Source organism: Elephantulus edwardii, unplaced genomic scaffold (assembly GCF_000299155.1).
Source record: "Elephantulus edwardii isolate Elephantulus edwardi_28Jun2011 unplaced genomic scaffold, EleEdw1.0 scaffold00002, whole genome shotgun sequence".
Classification (NCBI taxonomy): Eukaryota; Metazoa; Chordata; class Mammalia; order Macroscelidea; family Macroscelididae; genus Elephantulus; species Elephantulus edwardii.
In genome coordinates this window covers 45,020,889-45,038,833 of record NW_006399752.1, presented here as the reverse complement: position 1 = coordinate 45,038,833, position 17,945 = coordinate 45,020,889, and the positions used below count along the sequence as shown (strand labels likewise).

The 17,945-nt window shown below is 51.3% G+C and overlaps 1 protein-coding gene across 1 annotated transcript in view; it reads right to left on the bottom strand.

The window, feature by feature from the left end:
* Positions 1-4,424: 4,424 nt before the first annotated feature.
* TTC7B (tetratricopeptide repeat domain 7B) overlaps positions 4,425-17,945 on the bottom strand; it is a 388,142-nt gene continuing 374,621 nt past the window's right edge. Inside the window, exon 20 of the mRNA XM_006879120.1 lies at positions 4,425-5,347. Within this exon, the coding sequence (XP_006879182.1) occupies positions 5,126-5,347 (222 nt within the window). The 3' untranslated portion in view covers positions 4,425-5,125. The remainder of the gene's footprint in view (positions 5,348-17,945) is intronic.

Genomic DNA, 17,945 nt, shown 5'->3' with positions numbered 1-17,945 from the left:
AAGCTGTGAGAGGGCGGGGCGAGGCGAGAGGTGGAGGGGTGTGCGTTCAAGGACCCTGGTCCTGTCCCTCATGGGGACCCACTCTCCTTGACAGCCTGCAGGGGACAGAGGAGACATTTACCAGCCAGGACAGGGTGTCCAGCCTCTGACTGGATGACTCCTTCACCTCAACGAGGAATTTAGAAGCCCGGGTCGTAAAGAAAACAATGAGAAATCTGACTGGAATCACCTGGAGACAGAGGTTCTGTGGTTCAATTTAGATCAAGATGGAAAAGAGGCCAGTCCCTTGGTTCAATACCTGCTGGAAACTACAGATGAGAATGATTGATGTGGGCAGGGGTGGAGAAGCTTCCGGAACCCCTCAACAGGGAGCTGGGAGTTCCCCATGCTGAGAGGGCGACAGTAGGATCGAGAAGACACAGAGATGCCACAGCCCGTGGTGCTGCCAACCCAAAGGGAAAGCTTCTCCAGCAGTTCAGTTACCCTCAGCTCTGAGGGTGGGGAAAGGGCAATCTCTTCATTACAAGTACATTACAGTATGGCCTTGGGAACCTGGTGAACGGTCACTATCAGTCAGAACTGCCTCCACAGCAGTGAGATGAATTGGATCAATTAACATTGTGAGAAGTGGAGAAAAGATTGAAATTGCCAAGGAATTAGAAAAAAGTAAAATTGGATTCCAAATCAGTGTTCATGGAAGAAGTAATCAAGAGGTCAAATGACATATGTTGTTATGTTCTGTCGAGTCACTTGTGACTCATAGTAACCCAATGTACAACAGCCCTGAAACCTGCTCTATCCTGTGCCAACCTTATTGTCTCCAACGCACCTACCCTCATTACCCCAGTTACTGAATCAAACTATCTCATCCAGTGTCTTCCTCTCTTGCACTGTTCCTCCACCCTCCCAAGCATGATTTTCCTCTCCAAGGACTGATCTCGCCTTGCGCCTTGCAACATATCTGAAGTATGTCAGATGAGGCTTCAGAACGCTTGACTCCAAGAAACAGCCTAGTTTCGCCCTCTCAAGGATGAACCTGTTTGTTTTCCTAGCAGTGCATGGTGTATATTCAATACTCCTTTCCAGCACCAAAGCTCAAAGGCATCAATTCTCCTTCTATCATCCCTAGTCATTATCCAGCTTTCTGATGCATAGCACGTAATTGCGAAGACCATGGCCTGGATCAGGAAATGACATATTGCACTGGGTAAATCTGCTGCAGAAGACCTCTTTAAAGTGCTAAGAGCAAAGATGTCACTTTGAGGATTAAGGCATGCCTGACCAAACCTTGCCATTTTCAATTGCTTCTTATACACGTCATGGGAGAAGGATGGGCAATCTCCCATGCAATTACTGCCTCTGAAAACTGGTGGAAGGTCAGCTATGAGTTAGTCCGACTCTGTGGCACATAACAACAACAACAAATTATGCATGTGAAAGTTGGGCAATGAATAAAGAAAACTGACAAACTGACGTCTTTGAATTGTGGTGTTGGCCATGGATGTTGGGCTTAGCATGGACTGCCAGAAGAGCAAGCATTCATGTTGGGAGAAATGCAGCAAGAATACTTCTCGGGCTTGTGACAGGAGGGAGCGTGTCCCTGGAGAAAGACTGTGCTCAGTTAAATGGAAGGTAAGCAAATGAGAGGAGGGCCCTCAGTGAGGTGGACGGATGCAGTGCCTGTGACAAGGGGCTCTTGACAGCAACAACCCTGAGCATGGGGCACGACCAGACAGTGCCTGCTTCCACTGGACACAGGGTGGCTGTGTCAGAACGGAGTGGAATGTCCCAACAGCAACAGTGCTCAACGGCCAGGGGGTGGCTTGTGGAGTCTTGAGTTGAGTTTGTACAACGACTTGACCACAAGTAAGATAACTTTCTGAGAGATAACCTCTAAAACCTTGGAATCCCCCCACGGATCATTAGTGTTTTGCTGAGGCTTCTGGGCTACACCCAACCCAACAGGTTATGCTAATGAAGTGACTTTTTTTGTTTTTATTGAGATTTTAATAAAGGTTTTTAAAGAACTTGGGTTTCCAGTCCTTCATTGTTGCATATTTTCCTCCCTGCCTCCCCCCAGATATCGTTCTTAAAAAGTTCTTTCATTATTATACATTTCCCCACCTGACCCCAGACCTGTGCAGCTCTTATTCTGGACTCTTGTCATACAAATAATACCTAATCATATATTCCTTTTATACAGTTGTCTCCCTCATCTGTTTCAATGCCGTGTAAATTATTTAGTAGTGAGAGAAGATCTTCACCCTGAAATCCACAGCGTCCCTTTTCAGCAGGAAGTAGCTAAGAGAATACGCCATCCCCTTTTCCTTATGACTCAGGGTGAAGTCTCTCTCAGGGAGGAGTGATAGGGAATGGCAAAGGACACACTGACAAAGAAGATTAATCAGAACTGGCTTTGACAAGCACTGTGGCATTTGGACAAGAACAAACTGGGAGGAGGGTAGAGAGAATAGTGCAACAATGAATGAATGGAAACCCCAAATCTCTGTAAATGTTTATGAAAATTAATAAAATATAATTTAAAAAATTATTTATGGTGGGGAGTGGCCAGGCCCATGGGTGATAGATGACCCTCATGATATGGACTGACCTCAGAGATGGGGGCTGGAGTTTGAATCACATGAGAACCCAAGACGAACCCCCTGGGCTTCCTGACTGTGAGGCACTGCGAGGGACACTGTGCACCAGAGGCTGTGAGTCTCTCATGAAATTTCCACGTTGGACATCTCCCAAACCCTGTCCTATGATCTCTTCATCCACATCCTTTACATATAATAAAAATAGTAAGTATTGTGTTGGAGGCAAAGACGTGAGGCTTCGTTTATATACTTGGGCATGTGGCCCGGAGAGGTAATTCCTTTGAAAGGGACGTGGGAAGTGGGTGTGGTGGCACATGTGAGGAAGACCCTCAACCAGGAGGGTCGACACAGTTACTGTGGCAAAGGGCTTGAGTGTGTCAGAGATACTGAGGAAGGCACATGATAGGACACGGACACGGTTCAGACTGGTTATTCCTGGGGTCATTATGAGTCATACTCAAATACACAACACCTAAAAACAGCAGCAATATGTTTTCTATGAGTCCTATGGGTCGTTCTAGTGAATGACTGTAACTGAGAAGGTGGTGGGTGAGGACAGGTGGGTAGAAGTTGGGGTCCAGGGAGCCCCTGAGTCCACAAGGGGTATCCTGATGCACTAGAGGAAATCCCTGAATTTGTAGTCAGCAGGTCAGACTTGAAGATTCCCTAAGCTTTCTGGCTGGACTCTGAGGTCTCCAGTCGGCTTGGAATTCTTAGAAACTGTGTCCTTTGTGGGGACCTTGCTCAAGGTGGACAGATCAGAGAATGAGGAGCTGCAGGGGCAGCTGCATCGGGACAGGGGGGGACAGAAGTGACGTACATAACCCAGGGAAGAAGGATTTTGCTGGTGTAAGTCAAGGGTCTTGGGATTGGAGCATATTTCTGGGTGGGGACTACAATCTCAAAGGCTAGCGGTTCAAATCCACTAGCTGCTCTCAGGGAGAAGGACGGGCAATTTCCTCCTGTGTGATTTCCTGCTTCTGAAAACCCGCTGTGGGGTCAGCTAAGGGTCAGTTTCAACTCCACCACACCCAACAACAACAAGAGGACGAGGGCCGAGCAGGTGAGGTGGCGGCCTGCTTTTGCCAGTATTGGGATCCCATTGGGAGAAGGCTCTAGAGGTTTGGGTTCACTACCATCGTCGACTACTGATGAGTGGACTCACAGCCACCCTATGATGGGGCAGAAGGGTCCCACAGTGTCCCCAAGGCTGTGATTTTTAAGGACTGCCCCTTCTTGCCCAGAGCAGCTGATGGGTATGAAGCACTCAGTGTTAGCAGCCCAGCGCTTAACCACTGTACCACTCTCACCTGGTCCCTATCACCGTTCTGCTTGACCTGGCCGGTGGAGAGATGGTGTCCCAATCCCACCCTCACATTTCCTGGGTCCAGCTGGGCAGGCTCATCTGACAGCTCCCACTCAATTGGCTCAATTCAGTCACATGCTCATACCTGGACCACACCCCTTTCATTAATACTGCATGCTGATTGGACAGGCTTGAGTAATATGCTCCAATCCTGAAGCTTCATCTGGATAACCCAGGAAAGACCAGAAAGGCTGGAATGAAAAGTTATTCAGGGATGTTGCTGGGTTTCCGAGTGGCAGGAACGAGTCCACCTCGAGATCAGCATCAAATTATGTGATACGTGGTGGGCGAGGGGAGTTGTGTGTGTGTGTGTGTGTGTGGAGCAGGGAACAAGGTCCAAGTTCATGGTTTGTCCCTGGGACCACAGGCAGGTGGGGAGGGGAGTCATATCCTGGGCACAGACAGCTTCCCATCCCTGCACTGTGGGCTTTTTAATAATGACACACAGAGGCCAGGGGTCCATTTAAAAATCATTTTATTATTAACATCATCTTCCCATTTACCAAGTGTCTGTCATGTATAAGGAATGTCGGTAAATATTCCATTTGAAGCTTCTTTGTACATATTTCCATCGATAAATAAACTCTGAATTCACATAAAAAAGTTAAACTTAAATAACTCATATTTCCTTCTCTTGTAACAGGCATATATTGGTAAAATATAAATATTCTTGGACGTAGGCTTTGTTCTAAGAGGACAGGGGTTTGTCACATGGTACAATTATCCACAACAAAATCAAGAAATTGTCCTGGCCGGGTCTGGTGCTGAGGTGGGAAACGGCAGATTCACATTCGGTTTCTGGGCCAAGGGCGGGGCAGCAGTGATGGTGAGGAGAGTTTTCTTTACAGCTCTGATAAAAATAATCTGTTCTGCCACTGCATTTTAACTTTGAATATACTCTTCTACATTTGCTGATTAATTCCATAATCTTTTTACTGAAGATTCTGATGACAACTAACAAAATATGGCACGTAATCCATTTTTCAACAAGGTCCCAAGTGTCACCGGGGCTGACATGATAATGCACAGAAACGCCCGCAGAGCGGTCAGCGGGCTTGTCTGGTTAGGTCACGGTGGTGAGTTGAACCTTCATCTCTGGCCTCAGTGCTCGTCGGTCACCCCGTGGGGGCGATCAGACATCCCTGGTGGCCCAGCTGGCTCAGAGCACCCGGGGGATGATGGTGAAGGGCACGGCCGGGCTGCTGGCCTCCAGCTCCAGGGCCGTCAGGAAGCACTCCGTGGCTGCCGTGTCGTTACCCTGGGCTTGGAGGACCTCGCCCAGCCCGTTCCAGACCTCGTGGGCCGTTGAGTTGACCTGGACAGCGTCTCGGAGGATCTTCTCTGCTAGGCTGTAGCGGCCCAGCTGGTGAAGAAGCAGAGCCTGCAGATGGTGGGGTAGGGTGGGGTGGGGGGTGGGGGGGAAGACAGACAGACAGATAGACTGTTAAAAGAACCTGAGTTCTGATTCCTCCTCAACTTTCCAGCAAGTTCCTTGTAGGGAGGGAGGCAGCTGCCTTGAGCTGGGCATGAAGTTAAGTCCCCTGCCACTTGGACCATATGAAGATGCCGATGTCCACACTGGAGAACCATAACAATGTCCATTTCATATGGTTCATCTGAATGCTTACCAACCTGGAATGGGATGGTCCAAGGGCCACCTGTACCGTCATCCTGGCTGGTACCAGGCGAAACGTGTCTACAGAGGACTGTACCTTTGTCCCCTCTTTTACACCTAAAGACACGCCAGTTATGACACGACAACAGATTTTTTTTAAAGCCTCTCACGGTCCCCCTTCTTGATTAGCAGTGTCCCCCGCAGGGCCCCAGGCACATTGGTCTTTCTACAGGTTTTAATCAGCATGCGCGTGCTATTCCCCGAACAGCCTGTTATGACTGTGTTTCTGAGCTTCCATCTCTAGACCTGTCACCTGGCGGACACACGCCATTTACTCAAGCCCACCCCCATGGCACTTGGGGCTTGTATCCAACTGTTTTGCTATTATTAGGAACCGAGCTGTGATGAACGTCTTTCTGGATCCGATTTTTCAATGCTTTCATAACCCTGGAAACCTTTGGTTAAATAGAACCTTAGTCAGAATTCCTACAAACAGTGTGAATAGAACAGAGAGAGAGATGGATGTTTTTCAGGGTGTCAGATGATGGGGAGAAGGAGCTCAGGGGTGTCTTTATGAAGGTCCTGACAGCGGTCCTGCCGGGGCTCAGTAAACCAGTGACAACTATTCAGGGGTACTTCCTGGGCGGGGGGGGGGGGGGGGGGGGACAGCCCCCAAGTGAAGCCAGAGGATGAGACATTTTTAGTGTTCTTGAAAGATTTTTGAAATTATATTCCCAAAGGGTTGTATCACTTTTTTACAGCCATTAACACAGGAACAGCGCCCATCACTGCTCTTCATGTCTGTAATTTCACTAGTGGGACATTCTGAAATGCACCCTCTAAAACCCATATATTATCATATTATCATGTTGTTGTTAAGTGCCGTTGAGTCGTAGGCTACTCATAGTGACACTATGAGGGAAAGTCCTCAACACCTGGGTGACTTTCATCCTCTCTCCAGGTTCACAGAGTTTCCGGAGGCAAGCTATTATGGAAGTGGATGCCGCTCCTGCTTCCAAGCTTGTTTCAACCAGGGAGCTCCACCAAACACTGTCCACCATGGATAACCATTAACGCACTTGACACATTAGTGTCACAGTGTTCAGTTTCACAGCAACCACAAGTTAACCTCTGTACGGCAAGTGGACAAACCAAGACTATACGACCTAGAAGAATGCTTGAACAAAAACAATGAAGAACAGGCCTTAGGGCTGCGGATTAGAAGTCACCCACCTTTGGCTTGGTAGCACTGCTTTCTCTCCACTAGGCCAAATGATCTCTATGTTGGTATTATTGTTGTTAAGTGCCGTCGAGTCATAGGCGACTCATAGCGACCCTATGAACGAAAGTCCTCAACACTTGTGTGACTTTCATTCTTTTTCCAGGTCCATTATCATATATAGTATTCCAGGGCCAGGCCCTGGACATGGACTTCACCCTTGGTAAAAGGTGGGGGAGGGCCCTCCACAAGGGCTGCCACCATGGCTGCAGCAGTGGACACTCACATAGTGGTGATTGTCAGGATGCGTCTGGGGTGGGTGGCTGGACACTCAAGGGCCACTATGCGTCAGCGACAACTCGCTGGCTCCTGACCACCATCTACTCCGTTGTGGGGATCTGCCCCATGAGCAACATGTGAATTTCAGCCTTGATGTGTTTGTTGAACTTGACACACAACAGACCTCCATGCTTTGCTGGCCTGTTGTTTGACTTCTGAAAATTTTCCTCTCTAAATAAATATTTTTTTCATCTTTGAAAGTGAATTCTTTGGTGATTTTTTAAAAAAAAAAATCAAGTCAAAGTTTAGTAAGTTATCTTTTCAAAGAACCCACGAAAGATCAATTCTGTGACTTGTCCTTTGGTTTTAAGGCAGTTCTCTGTTTTTTACTTGACATGTGATAGGAATCCAAATGCATTTCTTCTACGCAGAGACACATGCTAACTTGTCCTCCCATTCTGCCCTTTGGTAAGATGCCGTCTGTGTCACAGAGGAATTATGACACTAAACAGCCCATTTCAGGGACTTTGCTGATTTTTCTGATCCACAGACCTAACTTCTTGTCAGTCCACAGTTTAATTTCTGTTCCTCTAACGATGAACTTTCTTTGCCTTCTGCTCTTTACTTTTGGTCTGTTTCCTGACAGCCTCAGTCTGGACTCTTCCAGATACACTTTAAAGTCACTTGTCCAGTCCCTCGGGGGCTGTAACTATACTGAATCCCTGAACTCAAGGGAGGCCAACACTGTCTGGGTTTACCCCACTGTGACCGATTCCCAGCTCCTCACACCGCCTCCTCTGTGCTTAGCCCGCAAAGCCTTTCATTTCTTTCATGTGCTTGTGTCCATTGCCCCAGCTGGCCCTTAAGCCTGACTTCACCAATAGGCAAGGGCAGCTGGGGGACCCTGGGAGCAGGGCAGTTGGGTAGACATGGCTGCCTGAGGGCTGACAGTGGCCGGACCCACAGGGCATGCAGCCAGCTGAGTCCACGTGGACACCTTTCCTGAAAGAGTCCTGAGGGAGGTGGGAGGACACCTTTGTGGACAGTGCCCAGGCCCTTACTCATGTGTGGGTGGTCTCTCCAGGATGTGGGGCATCGAAGGTGGCACCTGACTTCCAGAGTCTGCAGCAGCCACTGAGAAGCCAGGGCCAGAGCCTGTGGCCCTGCAGGGGAGCCAGCCAATGGCCTCAGGCTGACTGGGGAGAGCCAATCAAGTAGCACCCCAACCTGGGGCAGAGGGGGGAGTTGTGTGGGGGATGGAAAGGTGGGCACGCTGCACCTTATCCCAGCTTTGGGAGGGGAAGGGAGCTGCAGGATGCTTCCTGGGCTTGGCGGGTGGGAGGGGGGCACCCAGCTCTGCTGAAGGCACAGCGGGCTTCACTCTGGGAGGAGATGAGAATGAAGTCACCTCTGGCCCCTTTCTTATGAACTCTTGTGCGTGTGATAAGAGTAGGGAGCTCTGGTGGCCTAGTGGAAAGAAGCTGCGCTGCTATCCCAAAAGCACACGTTCAAATCCACCAGCTGCTCCACAGGAAAGGGAAGGGCAATCTCCTTCTGGAGGGTCAGCTCCAGGTGGGTTCTGACTCAACGGCCCTAGTGGTAAGAAGCACGCGTGGGGTCCAGACAGGACGCTGTTGCTGCTGTTCGCTGTGGAGTCAGTCTGACATAAAGTGAACCCACACACAACAGAATCAAACGCTGCCAGCCCTGTGCCACCCTGAGTATCTCTGCCGTGTAAGAGAGAAAACCATCTCCCAGGATGCTGCGGTCCCCGTCGGATCCCCTTAGGAGAATGCCTGCCTTCTTGACAGCCTCACTTCCCACAAGGTCGGACGGAGCGGATGGGAGGCCCTTTGCTGGACTGCAATCAGCAGGATGTGAGACCCGGTGCCCTGTGTCCTGAGGGAGGTTATCACCCTGCTTTTATGGTGGGACACTGTCTTTTACCCAAGGTGGGAAGGGCTGTGAGCCATGGAGAGGAAAGACCAGCTGCCTGACCAAAGCTCAAAACCGCTTGGACCCATTGCCGTGGACGCACAGCTGACCCTCGTGCAGGGTGTCAGGGGCTGTAGATGGTGTGGGAGGAGAGTGCCCATCTTGCTCCTGAAGACCTACTGTGGATTTGAACCGCCAGACAGATGCCACCTTTGGGGCAGGAGCGCAGCTCACTACAGAGTACGTCACCAGAGCTCCCTGCCTGATGGAAGGGGCTGCATGGCTCTTCACAGGGCGGTTACTTCCCAGAGCCAATCGGCAGACAGGGAGGTGCCTGCTGGTAAACGGATGATGATAAGCCCCCTGGTAGGACAGAACGAAGTCCTCTGTGACACCCCTGCAGAGGGGGCTTGTGACTTGGTTCCACCAGGCTCTTCGCCACCACCTGTGTGCAGGTTCCTGTATGGTGGTGGCTTGTGTGGGGCTATGATGCTGGACGTTATACCACCAGTATTAAAAATACCACGTTGGCATACTATGATGGGCAGGTTTCAGCAGAGCATCCTAAGACTAGGAAGAAAGGCCTGGCGATCTCCTTTCAGTAGGTGGCCAGTGAAAACCGTCCAATTACAACAGCAGACTGTGCGGCTCACGGGCTCTGGGTCACTAGGAGGGTGACTGACTAAGGAGACGGTTAGGATTGGTGAAGTGGGGTGCCCAGCACGGTGGCCCACAGCTGTGAGAATGGCTTCAAATGTGCTGGCGTGGGGATGACACAGAACTAGGCAGTGCTGAGTGCTGGAGCAGAATACAGGGTCCTGGTGAGTCCACCTGGTGGCAGCTCACACCAGGCTCTGCCCCTGGGCTGGCTTCTTCTTCTACTCGGCACCAGGCGCTGTGGGCACTGCCAGCCCCTCTGCTCATACTGTCATCACTTTAGAGTCAAGTTCAGAGGGGCCCTGTGCTGGGAGGTCCCAGGGTTGGGAGGATGGAGCTGCAGGGGCGCCCAGGCATGCCTGACGCAAAGCCTCGGCGGCTCTGTTCTCACGCCCACCTGCCCACCTCCCTGTCAGGGGCTGGTCTGAGACTTAGCCAGCGGAAGCTCTGTGGGTCAACCTTGTCCCCTGCCACTGGATGTGGGCAACAGCTAACAGGGAAGGGGAGGCCGGCCTGTGCCTTCACTTCCCACCCCCCCCTGCTGACAGGGCTGCTGCTTCCTGTGACGATGATGAGGGAGACCTCTCTGCTCAGAGACAGCTTTCCTCTGTCCTGCTGCCTGGGGTCCCATGGACTGGCTGTGATCTGAAGCTGCAAGTGCCAAAGGCCTGGGGTGTCCTGGATGTCAGGAAGTGGACCAATGAAAAGTGGGGGCTCAGGAATCTTAGGCTGGGGTGACAGGGGGACTGGAAGTCACAGCTGTCAGCAGTGCTGGCGTCTGCTCGCTGGGTGGGCCCGGCCCACCAGGGCCTTTGCCGCGGATTTCATTCAGAAAGCAGAGGCTCCAGGGTAGACGGCAGGGATGTCTGCCGGCCCCAAGCCCCCGCGTAGAACAAGCCCTGACCCTGTGCAGAGTGCAGCTCACGGTCTATGGGTTCTCTAGCGTTCTAGGGTTCTCAGGCACTTGGAAATTTCCAGCCCACACATCTGCGCTTACTGCCGGATGACCTTGACATGTCCTGAGCAGTCTGTTTAGTGAATTCCTGAGGCCAGAACTGCACAGGGAGATGGGGCAGGCGTGCCAGGGCCGCCGGTTCCAGCTTGGCACGGGAACGAGGAGGCGGCCTCTCCCAGTCCTCGGAGCTGAGGTGACAGCCCTCGCTCCACGGGACCTGCAGAACGGCTCCAGCGGGGGGCTGGCTGTGCTGGGAGCTGGGTGGGTGGGTGCTGGCCTCCACGTGCTCATGGGCGTCCCTTCAGTCCAAGCCCTCCTCTCCTCCTCTCCAATTCTGAATGCTCAATTCCTGAACCAGCGTCACCGTTCTTGCTACCAGCTGGACCCTACCTGCTTTGCAACCATCCCCTGGTACAGCCTTCTCGGTGCTACCAGGCTGTGGTCTGTGTATTTCTGTGGAGCACAGCCCCCGTCCTGTCCCCCAACTGCAGTGAGCCGCAGCCTGGACCCCATCCCACTCCTGCCCTTCCCTCTGAGCCCTGACCCCTCGCCATGCCCATGAGCACCGGATCTGTCTAGTCCTGACACCCACAGGCCTGGAGATGCAGTGACGGTGCTTCTTCCCACCCCCTCCCCCATACATGAGAACCTGCTGAGTGGCCCCGCATGTGCGGGGGAGACCAAGGTGCTAAATGCCAGGTCCGTCTGCAAAACGCTTGGTACTCAGTGACGGTCACCAGTGCTGAACAGTGTGATGCACCAGGTGTGGGTGGCACCCCTGGCAGGCAGGCCTGGTCTAGCCCCGCGCCCCTCCATGAACCAGGCACAGCATGCTTCCCGCAGAAGGAAACCTGCTGGGACCCTTGGCAACGACATGACCACATGAGGTCTGAGCTGGTGTCTCCTGCACCCTGGCTGTGAGAGGGGGTGCAGGGTCCTCCAGCCAAGAGAGAAGGGGCAGAGCCCCTGCCACAAAGAGGAAGTGCAAACTGCTCCCCACCCCAGAGAGGAGATGCAGACTGCATTCCCCAGAGAGTAGGTACAGGGCTCCCTCCCCAGGGAGGAGTGCAGGGCACCTCTTTTCAGAGATGAGGTGCATGGCACCCTCACCCTAGCGTGGAGGTGCAGGGCCCGCCCATCCCAGAGAGGAGGTGCAGGGATACCCATCATGAAGAGGAGGTTCAGGCTCCTCCCCACCCCAGAGAGTAGAGGTGAGTCCCCCATCCCAGGGAGGAAATGTAGGGTCCCCCACTCCCCAGCCCTAAGAGGAAGTGTAGGCTGCCCCCATCGTGGAAAGGAGGTTCCGGCTGCTCCTCACCCCAGAGAGGAGGGGTAGAGCCCCCACCCCAGTGATAAAGTGCAGGGCACCCGCCACCCTAGAGAGAAGGTGAAGGGCCCCCCAGCCCTAAGAGGAGGTGTAGACTCCCACACCCCAGAAAAAATGGTGCAGGCTCCCCACCTCACAGAGGAGGTGCAGGGTGCTTCTCACCCCAGAAAGGAAGGGTAAATCCTCCACCCTGGAGAGGAGGGGCAGGGTCCCCACCCCAGAGAGGAGGTACAGGGCACCCCACCTCTAAGAGAAGGTGCAGACTCCGCCCCCAGAGAGGAGCCCCCCCCACCCCTCTGGTGCTACTGGCACCTCCACAGGTGAGGACCCAGCTGGTCGGTCTTCTGAGGGGGTGTCAGGGCGGGGGTGGCACTCCAGGCCCTTTCTTCAGACACAGATGCAGTCAGTCCTCAAGCTTGTAATTATTATAATCAGGTGTTTTGTACAAATAAGATCTTGGTGATGCACCAAATTGGGAAAAAAGGGATTACATTAAGCCTGTTATTTCAAATGAGGATAAATGAACTTGGCTAGTTTGAAGGCAACCACCACCCTCCCCGTGTTTATGCTCCGTGGTAATTGTTGCCCTAGGCACACACACCTTGCTGCACGCGAGGGTGGCCGCAGCTCTGGGAGTGGAGGGCCCTCGGTCTCGGGGAGGAGCACTGAGGGGTGGTGACTGTGCTACACTATGTCACCAGCCAGCAGGACAGAAGCCCCTCGGGGAGGGTCTGGGGCTCCCCAGAACCGCCCTTTGCTCAGCGCCATGCATGTCACGGGCCCTCTCTGGCTACAGTCACAGTGTCCTTATCGAAACAGAGTCACTGTCACGTGGCTCATCACGGTGGGGGGTGCTGGGGCTGTGGCTGGCTGTCACTTTCCCTAGGTGTAATACCCTGGACAGCTGACTGCAGGCTGGGCTAGCAGCAGTTCTGCTTCCTCACTGGGCTTTGCTGTGTGCACCACCGCACCATAGGGACAGAGCTGGGCACTGCACTGCTACACCCCGGACAGAGTGGGAGAGTGGTCGGGGAGAGCACAATGGATGCCAGACACCCTTCAGAGCCCCCCACTCCCGTTCTCGAGCCCAGGTCTGTCCAGCACAGAGCCGAGGTCTCCACCGACAGCCAGGCAGGAGCTCCTTGTCACTGAGGCCCGGGCATTCTGACAGCAGGGGTGTGGGACAGGGACACAGTGGTCAGCAGGAGCAGGACCAGCAGAGCCCAGCTGGTGTGAGTGGGGCTGAAGATCCACTGTGTGGCCTCTCCCTGGGACCTGTAGGCTCCTGAGCTGTTGGTGGAACTCAAACTCAGCTCTCCCCACAGAGGATGCCTTCCGCGGGAGGGGGGCACTTCTGCCTCTGAGGTAGCGTTGAAGTGGTGCCTGTAGTCTCAGCTGCCAGCATTTCAGTGAGGGACCTGCCACCTGGGGAGAAGCCTGGTGCTCTCCCAGAGAAGGAAAGGCCAGGCAACAGAGGGAAGTCTTCACTCGCTCAGGCTGGGTTTGAACGTCAGCTTCACCAGTCACCTGGACTACAAGAGTGTGACTTAGAAGCATCAGGTGTATCATGGGGGAAATAAGTGAGGACTGAGCAAGAGGTTGGCAAAGAGCTTCGCAGAAGCAGGTACAGGTGAGTGACCAGGACATCATGACTATGATCAAAGGTGACCAATGGTCATATAGCTCCTCACGGCTTCCGTCTACTCCTGGCCTGGGACTCTCTATGACAGTGTTGCCTGCCCAGTACCCAGCAGTGGGCCTGGAACGGGAGAAAATTTGTTGTCCAAACTGAAAGATGGATGACTAGAAGTGGGGCGCCGGGCGACAGTGGAAGGAGAGATGTGGTGTGGCCAGCTGCCAGTGTTGCTGGCCAAAATGCCCCCAAGCTCTGGCGTCAGGACACCCTGTCTGTCTACCAGCCCTCTCTAAGACCCCTCTGCCCTTCCAGAGATGCCAGCACGACAGCTGTCAGTGCTGTCCCCGAGGGAGAGACAGGCTCAGCCCAGTGAGAGAAGGTACGTCACCCCACCTGAGGCTAGCTGGTGCTCTGATCTCCCCTTAAGCTGTCTGCTCACACCTCACAGATCTGCTCTCTGAGAAAATCTGGAACCCACCAGGAGGGCCAGAACCACCTACGTAATACCTGGCCTGACTCTTAAGAGGACCAGGGAGGAAAGGGGCATGCTCAAGGCCACGGTCATCCTGGGCACAGAGCAGGGCTGGAAGGAAGACCCCTGAGGGTGTTAGGCAACTGTGTGGCCCTGGAAGGTGGCACATGTCCTTGTCTGTAGACTCAGCACAGTGTTCCCTTGGCCTAGCTGCTTTCTGCTCATCCTGCCAGGAGCTGTGCATACAGACGGTAGATGAATGACAAGCTGAGAACTTTCTAGAAGCCTGAGAGGCTCTGAGTTCAGGAAACCTAGGTGTGGAAATTTGTGAACAGTATCTTGGATCCATAATCAACCCCCTTAAGACCAGCAGTCAGGAGATCAGGAGACTCATTGCATTGGGCAAGTCCGCTGTCAGTCTCAAAATTATTGAGGAGCATGGATGTCAGTTTGAAGACTAAGATGCACCTGACTCAGGCCATGGTCTTTTCCTTCACTTGCTACACATCTTAGAGTTGGATAGTGAATCAGCGTGACAGAAGAAGAATTAATGCCTTTGACTTGTAGTGCTGGAGGAGAGTCCGGAATATCTTAGGACAGCCAAAAGGACAGATACATCTTGGAGAAAGAGCAGCCAGGGTGCTCCTTGCAGGCAAGGATGGGGAGGTTCCACCTCACATACTGTGGGCATGTTGTTAGGAAAGGCTATTCCTTGGAGAGGGACATCATGGTTGGGAAGGTGGAGAGTCAGCAAGAGAGGAAGACCCTAGACAAGATGGACTGACACAGTGACGGCAGCAAAGATCTCGTGTGTCAGGGATGATGTCCTAAAGAAAGGACAGGGTTCAGAGCTGTTGTTCATAGGGTTGCTGTAAGTTGTACTCAACTTGATAGCACCTAACAACGGCAATCACGAGAAAGTAATGTCTCACTGAAGATTATTTTTTTAAAAATGGCTAGAACAGCACATGGACAGGGAACTTCCAGGAATTCAGGCTGGATTCAGAGGAGACTGTGGTACCAAGGATATCACTGTGGATGTTAGATAGACCTGACTAATACAGAGAATACCAGAAAGATGTTTGTATGCATTTTCTTGACTATGTGAAGACATTTGACTGTGTAGATCATAACAAATCATGGCTAACATAAGAATGGGAAGCCCAGGACAGTGAACTGTGCGCATCTGAAACCTATACTTAGACAAGTTGCTGTCCAAAGAGAACAAGGAAAATACTGTGTGGTTTAAAATCAGGAAAGATGTGCATCTGAGTTATATCCTTTCTCTATCCCTATTCAACCTATGCTCAGCAAATAATTTGAGAAGCTGGACTAAATGAAGAAAGTGGCATCAGGATTGGTGGAAGACTAATCCGTATCTATGGATTGAGTACTAATGATGGAAGACCAGATGAGTTGTGGGATGACATCAAGGACAGTGTCCTGGAATAAAGGAAAAGAGCATTATGAAGACAGGGGAGAAAGAAAAGACCAAAATGGATGTCAGAAGAGACTGACAATTGTACTAGAATGTAAAGAGGCCAAGACAAAAGGGGGGGAAATGCTGAAGTAATGGACAAAAGTATTCAAAGGGCAGCTCAAGAAGACAAAGCAAAGTGTTAAAATGTACAAAAAGGTAGAGTTAGAAAATCAAAAGAAAAGAACTAGCTTGGCACTTCTCAAGTTGAAAGAAATGAAGAAATTCAAGCCTCGAGCTGCATTACTGAAGGATTCTATTGGCAAAATTTTGAATGATGCAGGAAGCCTCAAAAGAAGATGGAAGGAATACATAGAATCACCAAATCAAAAAGAGTTAAAAAAAAGAAAAAAAAAAGGTTGGTGGTTGACACTGAAACATTTCAGAAAGCAGCATATGATCAGGAACCAGTTTTAATGAAGGAAGAAGTCCAAGCTGAAATGAAGGCATTGGCAAAAAACCCCCAAAAAACAACAACAACAAAAAAATCAATTAAGGCCCCAGGAATTGACAGAATAGCAGTTGACATGATTCAACAAATAAATGCAGCCTTGGCCATGCTCACTAGTAGTCTGTACCAACAAATACAGAAGACAGCTACTTGTCCAGATGACCGGAAGAGATTCATCCTCTTTCCCAATCCCAAAAATGTGATCCAACAGAACGTGGAAATTACCAACAATATCATTTATACAGCATGCAAGTAAACCTTGCTGAAGATCATTTAACAATGGCCAGAACAGCACATTGACAAGGAAATTCCAGAAATTCAAGCCAGATTCAGAAGAGGCTGTGGAATGAGGGCTGTCACTGCTGACGCCAGATGGATCTCAGTCAAAAGCAATACAAAGAGGGTGTTTGTGTTTTATTGATTATGCAAAGGCATTTGATTGTGTGGATCATAAGAAATTATGGCTATAACATTGGAAAGAATGGGAATTCCAGAACACTTAATTATGCTCATGCAAATGCTATACCTAGACAAAGAAGCTGTTGTCCGGATGTTTTTAAATCAGGAGCTCTGGTGGTCTAGTGATAAGAAACTGCACTGGCAAGTGCAAAGGCACGTGGTTCAAATCCCCAAGCTGCTCCGTGGAAGAAGGATAGGCAGTGCGATTGTCTCTGAAAACACACTGGATGGTCAGCTATGGGTCAGTTCTGATCCAGTGGTATACAACAACAAAACAACCAAGAAACTGTTGTCTGAACAGATAATCACTTCATGTTTTTAAATCAGAAAAGGTGTGTCAGGGCTGTATCCTTTCTCCATACCTATTCAATCTGTATGCTGAGCAAATAATTTGAGAAGCTGTATTCAATCAAGATGAAGAATGTGGCATCAGGATTGGAGGGAGGTCCTTGATACTAGCAGGGCAGAAATCAAAAGACATGCTGCATTGTGAAAATCTGCTGTCAAGAACCTCAGCAAAGTGTTAAGGAGTGATGATGTTTGTTTTAAAGGCTAAGACTGATCCAACCAGCATCTTTTCAAATGCTTGCTATGCGTCTGAAAGTTGGACAATGAATAAAGATGACAGAAGAACAACCAATGCCTTTGGGTGTCGTGTACTGAATGTTCCATGGACTGCCACGGAACAAATAAGGATGTGTCAGGGAAGGTGCAACCAGGGTGCCCCTTGGAGGCTTTGTCTCACATCCTGTGGGCTTGTTGTCATGAGGGGCTAGTCCTTGGAAGAAGACATTGTGCTGGGAAAGGTGGAGGGTCAGAGAAAGAGAGGCAACTCTCAGTGAGAGGGACAGACACAGTGACTGGACAATGGACTTGAGCACAGTGGAGACCGCGGGGATGGTACAGGATAGGGCCACGTTGGGATCTTTCATTCACAGTGTTGCTATGAGCTGTAATTGGCTCGATGACACGTAACAACAACATCAACGATCTAAGGACAGCAGCGTGTTAGGCCAGAGAGTTTGCATTTGCTGAAACACAAATGTCTCCTAAAGAAAACTGGGCTGGGGTTCTGCGATTTCTTCCCTGAGGATCTGAGGGCTGACAGGGAGCAGGGTGGCATTAGGGGTATTTGAAACACCTTCCCTTGAAATCGAGCAGAAACAGCTGGCAAAGCAGGGTGACTCTGAGGAGCCGCAGGAGCCCAGCGTTTGGCAAGTGTTTCCTTGGGGACGTTCGCTCAGGGAGGACAAAGCCCCGGCTGCGTCCTGCCTCCTGCCTCCGAGCCCCCCTTTCTTCTCTGGCAAGCCTCACAGGCACTGTCAGTTCCAAGCACAGGCACTTTGTGGGCGCAGCTGAGGGGGCAGCCGGGGCCCCGCCCTGCTCTCCAACAATGCCTTGAAAAGGAATTGAGAACACAGGCGGCCAGCTGGGGGCTGGGCAATGCTTCCTCCACCTGCTTCCAGCCCCGGGCGAGGCCAGGTCCACACCAGGCTA